The sequence below is a fragment of the Hordeum vulgare genome, chromosome 3H (assembly GCF_904849725.1).
Source record: "Hordeum vulgare subsp. vulgare chromosome 3H, MorexV3_pseudomolecules_assembly, whole genome shotgun sequence".
Taxonomy (NCBI): domain Eukaryota; kingdom Viridiplantae; phylum Streptophyta; class Magnoliopsida; order Poales; family Poaceae; genus Hordeum; species Hordeum vulgare.
This window is the reverse complement of record NC_058520.1, coordinates 1,941,188-1,947,122: the sequence shown is the minus strand read 5'-3', so window position 1 is coordinate 1,947,122 and position 5,935 is coordinate 1,941,188. Positions and strand designations below refer to the sequence as shown.

At 44.8% G+C, this 5,935-nt stretch overlaps 1 protein-coding gene and 1 pseudogene across 1 annotated transcript; both read left to right on the top strand.

Moving 5' to 3' along the window:
• The first annotated feature begins 1,372 nt into the window (after positions 1 to 1,372).
• LOC123439099 (WAT1-related protein At5g64700-like) lies at positions 1,373 to 3,266 on the top strand. Its single transcript, XM_045115846.1, has 4 exons — positions 1,373 to 1,644; positions 1,928 to 2,282; positions 2,390 to 2,548; positions 3,123 to 3,266. Exons 1-4 carry the CDS (start codon positions 1,373 to 1,375, stop codon positions 3,264 to 3,266), a joined length of 930 nt encoding a protein of 309 aa, XP_044971781.1.
• Positions 3,267 to 4,561: 1,295 nt separating this feature from the next.
• On the top strand, positions 4,562 to 5,725 carry LOC123439070 (annotated as a pseudogene).
• Positions 5,726 to 5,935: the final 210 nt, after the last annotated feature.

The window sequence follows — 5,935 nt, the reverse complement described above, 5'->3', positions numbered from 1 at the left end:
TGGATCTTCCTACGGGATTGATACCTTGGTTTCTTTAACTTAAGGAAATACTTGTCGTCGCTGTGCTACATCAACCTTTAATCTTGGAGGGAAGCCAATGCACCCGCGAGGGACGTCAATAGTCTCACATCAACTAGGCATGCCAATGGGTATGGAGATGCCCATAGGTATATGTCAATGCAAAGAGTAGGGATTGCCATGCAAATGATCCACTAGTATAAGTGTATAAAAGCTCAAATGAAGTTAAGTGATGTGTGCATCCAACTTTCTTTCTCATGAAGACCTCGGGCATTTGAGGAAGCCCGTCATCGTAATATGCAAGCCAAGTTTATAACAATGATAATATGATTCCACTAGCATATGAAAATGATATATCATGAGACTCTCTATATGAGAAAAATGGTGCCACTTTGAGACACAAGTGTGGTAAAGATAGTAGCAAAGTCCCTTCTCTCTTTTAAGACACAAGTGTGGTAAAGATAGTGTGGTAAAGATAGTAGCAAAGACACTTTGAGACTCACATAGGCTACACGCAGCCACTAACCCACCCACATACACATGCATGGTCAAGCCCACATCTGTCTGATTCGATTAGTACTTCACACGCTAACTACACACGTACAGTTGAGTAACAACCAAGTTTGCAGACTCTTTGGATACGCATATATAGGAGCAAGCCTCAACTAATTGCTTCCTATTCTTTCTCCACTCTAAACTGCCACGCGACTTGGCTGCTCCGGCTCCATAGCTAGCTAACTAATGTATCCATGCATACTGACTACTAATGCACAGTCACATCCATAATTTAGTGCCACACACGGTGTTATCCGACGCATTGAACTTGACATGACTAACTGGCCGTGCACATCCTAATTAAGTAAATGTGATAACCAAGTACAACAAGGTTAACTCTAACAGTTGGGTCAATTCAACAAGAGTGTATTACCAATATCTTGCTCTCAAATCTTGCCGACATTATTGTTATATGCCCAGGAAAACAGAACCATCAATCAATATTTGAGCCAACCCTAAATGATTGCCCCACGAGGTGTATAAAACATCGTGGCCAATGTTTTTCTTTCTCCATACTGGTGAGAGTTTGACCTCTCGTGTAGCCGCTTGCGCTTCTTTTTCCATGTTGCAGGGATGCTGCTGTGCCGACCTCATCGATGTCGGTCCCAGTGAAGTTCAGCGAGAGACACTGCTCACGTGACTCCATATATATAAGCTACCTCGACTCTGGCTTCCAAACACAGAAGAGAGATCTTCTGCAAGTGAAACGACACACACCCCACACATACACACATTACACCCCATTAAAGCACTCGCCGGCATTACCACACTGACATCGCCGGCGACGTTGGCAGGCACCATGGCCGACGGGGGCAAGAAGCCGTACGTGGTGGCTGTGGCAATCCAGGCCATCTACACGGCCCTCTTCGTCGTCTCTAAGGCGGCCTTCGACAGCGGCATCAACACCTATGTCTTTATCTTCTACCGCCTTGCGGCCGCCACCGCACTCCTTCTCCCAATCGCGCTTATCGACTGCACCTGCCGCCGGAGCAGATCAACCACGGCAACACCACCGGCGCCAGCAATGTCATGCCGGCTGCTCTTCAAGCTCTTCATATACGCCTTGCTCGGGTACATATATGTTTGCTACTCGGCAATCTACTATTCGTTTTACTTCTAAAAATGCGTCTGGACGGGGGCTGGATTAGAAAAACTCCGCCGGAGTTTGGTGTAGGGCATATGGCAACGGGTTCATGCCAAGTGGGCTCAAGATACTCGCTAGAATATTGGGCATTTTGAAGATTTTAAGAATTTTTCCTGCTTGGAAATTTGGTTGCGTCAGGCAACGCTTGACTAAACCTAATACAAATCTTGGATTTTTCTTTTGCTTTATATGTTCATGCACGCATTGTAGGAACACCTTCACCTTGAACGTGTACAACATGAGTCTGAAGAGGACGTCGGCGACTGTGGGGTCTGCCGCCACAAACTCCATGCCCGTCGTCACCTTCCTGCTGGCGCTGCTGCTGCGGACGGAGTCAGTTAAGCTCCAGAGCCGTTCCGGAATGGGCAAGCTCGCTGGAGTCACGCTTTGCCTCGCCGGAGTGCTCGTCATCGCCTTCTACGCCGGCCCTTCCATACGCCCCCTCGCTCACAACCCGGTCTTCGCGCACAAGCCGCACAGTGCGAGCAGTGGCTCCGAGTGGATCAAAGGAACCTTCCTTCTCATCGTCGCATGTGCAACCTTGTCTCTCTGGATCGTCCTCCAGGTTCAGACCAATATAAAAACACATATGCCTGAATGTTAATTAGGGTTTGCTTGTTTATTTATTTGCATACGATCTTATGTAGATGCACGTGTAATGGATGCGCGTAGGTTCCATTACTTAAAGAATATCCAAACAAGCTTATGACCACGGCACTGCAATGCCTGTTTGGTGCGCTTCAGTCCTTCGTCGTGGCAGTGGTGTTTGAGAGGGACTTCACCAAATGGAAACTTGGGCTAGACATTGGCCTCTTTGCAGTAATCTACTCGGTTAGTTCCTTCATTTTTTATTCCTCTTGGTGCATACATAAAGATAGTTGAGTAAATTTAATCTAAGTGTTCATCGAGAATGGCGTTTTGGCATCCGGGAGCGGTGGAGGCCGAAATTTTTGAAAAATAAAATCAAAATTCGAAAACTTTGATTTCCAAAAATCTGAAAAATAATTGTACAACTAAATAAATGTGTGATCCGTGTGTGTGTAAAATTTCAGGCCAAAATACTTTGAGACGCGACATGTACAAAAAAGACAAATTCATGGTCTGAAAAGATGAATAGTATCATGAGTTAAAAAGCTTTAGATTTTTCTTTTTTGCATAGCCCTCATTTCAACTTATTAGATCTGAAAATTTACACACTTGTGTTTTATACCTTCATCTATCTATATATATTTTTCCAGATTTTTTTAAAACATTAAAATATAAACTTTCATGAAATTTAAAGGCCTCCATGGAGCTCGGCCTCCAAAAGCAAATTCTGGTGCTCAAACTGTTTTAATCTAAGATTTAAAATTGATGAGGCTGACGTGCACAACTCACTCACACATCACTCGATTAATTGTTACAGACCTTCTTGGGGACTGGTGCGTTAATGTACCTACAGGCGTGGTGTGCAGAGATGAGAGGGCCGGTGTGGAGTCCATTGGCCTTGGTTTTCACTATTTTGTGCTCATCATTCTTCCTTGGAGAAGCTGTCCGCCTAGGGAGGTAATCCTTTCAACACAACATATTATATTTGTCATGAGGGTAACATACACCATGATTGAAAGACAAAGTTGAGAATATATTTTTGAGCAACTGAGAGGAGTGATGCCTATTAACTCAAAGAAACTATACTTAGAGTGATATGTTTTTAGGGGAACGTGTACAAACCCGTAAAACCAAACATAACAGAGCTCGCCTGCCAAAATATTGCTGGCATAATAGAAGCTTGAACCATTTTAACTATATATCTTCAATGATTGTGCATATGATCCAAATAATATTTGTTTTGCAGTATCTTGGGAGGAATCTATACTTATACTAATTAGAGACTTTCAATAAATTACCACGTTAATCAGAATTTACGAGCCGTTCATCTGATGGGACCGAGTTATTATGGTGTAGATTAACTTTGAAATCTCCCCTAATAATAAAACGCGCAGCGCTTCTGCCGTACGTCGCTGTAATTTTGCAAAAACACCCCTCGCTTTTCTGATAATTAACCCGCAGTACGTTTTTAAGTTAGAAAAAAAAGGCTTTCGTTCCCTTCCCCGGCTTATCCATTGCGGTCTTCAGGAGGGGGCTTCTCGCCGGCGACGGGCGAGGAGGCGATGGGCTCGGCTGTCTCGGAGAGGGTGTCGAAGCAGAGCATGGATGCGCCGTCGTCGGAGACGTAGCAGCTGTTGCGGTCGACGGCGGTCCAGGTACGTCTCCCGGGTCACCGGCGACCACTTGGGCAGCTGGTCCAAGATCCAGGAGAGCGCGAACCAGAGCTCGGAGATGACGGACCAGTCCAATATGGTAATGCAGCCGACTCTTGTTTCAAATCCCTTTGGGACACTTCCATCAAAGCATCAATGCCTCAGATGTCCATTGGGAATGGTGGATCCTCACCTTCTATCCAATATGGGATATCAAGTTTGCCGGTTAGTATTTTTTGTACCATCTTTAAGTATTTGCAGTAGTTTCTATAGAGTGGACTGATAGTAGAGATAAGCAAGGTGGGTATATTTATCAGCAGTTTGTGCTACTGAGGGTATCTAGAGCCACGAGGAAGGAGATTTGCTTGACAAAACATTTACTGCCCTGCAGGTTGCTGAGAAGCCCCTTCCGAGCAGAACATTATCCATGGTGGTTCCTAGGCATTTATCACAAAGGAGGATAAATCTGCTGCCACGAAAATATAATGCAACATCTGATGGCAAGGTTAGGACTGTTATTTACTTTACATTTCTTCTTTTATTGGAGTTTTATGAAGCCGTTTGAGAAATAATTGTGCGGTTCTGTTTTTTGTTCCTTTAGGTTCCATTCTTTGCTGATGATGAAGAATCCCGTGCAACACCAAAAGCAGATGCCTTTTTCATCCCTAGAGAGAACCCAAGAAGTCTGATAATCCGTCCAACAGACCAGTGGCCTTCACGTAGTACGGTTGGCCAACAATCAATTCCAAGGGATTCAACTGATAATGGCAAACATAAAGGTATTTATTTGGAACTGTCTGTATTCTTTCTCCCCTAGATTTGCAAAATCGTTTGTCGCTTGTTTCTGATTTGAGGAACTGTACAGATGCTTTTGTTGGGAGGGAGCACAATAAGGCTGCCATGACACCAACTCGGTCTGGTATAGTGGACAATGGCATCCACATTGATAACCATCGTGCATCAAGCGAGCCTGGGGCCGTGACACGGCCTGTGAATGGTGCTACCGTTGAGAAGATGGTGCCTAAGCTCTCCTAGGCAGATTACTTCACGGAGCCCAGTCTAGAGGAGCTTGCTGCCAAAGAACGTGCCGAGCCAGGCTACTGTAGTCACGTTGTAGACTTCATTGTTGGGCATGAAGGCTATGGCAGCATCAAATTCTTGGCAGAAACTGATGTGAGGGGCCTTGATCTGGAGTCAATTGTGGAATCCAGTAACCGTGAAGTGATTGTGTACAAGGACGATAGGAAGAAGCCCCCAGTTGGTGAGGGCCTGAACAAAGCTGCTTTGGTGACCCTCCTGAACATCAAGTGCATGAATAGGAAGACGGACGAGCAGTACACGCAAGGTCCGAGGTTTGACAAGTTCAAGGATATGCTGGTGAAGAAGGCTGAGGAACAGGGAGTGGAGTTTATCTCGTTTGATGGCGCCAAGGGCGAGTGGAAGTTCAGAGTGAAGCACTTCAGCTCCTACGGGTTTGGTGAAGCCGAAGCCGACGACCTGGCTGATTCCTTGTAGCTTTATCGATAGGTGTTGTAATTGCTGCCTCTTTTAGATGATTGGCGGACACTCGATTCTATGTAGCTTTGGTCGATGTAGCTGATATGGTCTGGGAGAATATTGGTTGTGATGCTTTTGTTCTCTGAATGCTGCTAAGAGTTCCTTCCCATGTTTTTCTGTACATATCTTTTTTCATTGAAGAATGCACAAAAGTTACATTCTGGCACCAATATAGCACGTGCGTGGATTGGAATCTTGTTACTGTCCTGAATGAAATGCATTGGAATCTTGTTACTGTCCTGAATGAAATGCATCCTTTTGGTGGCGCCGTCTGTTGTTCATGTCAATTTGATTAGTTGAGTTATCTTATTACTGCCTGGTTTTGTACCAATTTACATCCTATAATGATTTTGGAGCCGCTGTAAGAAGCTAGAACCTAGGTTTGATTTTTGGGCTATGGCATGTTGTTCTTTCCTAGCCA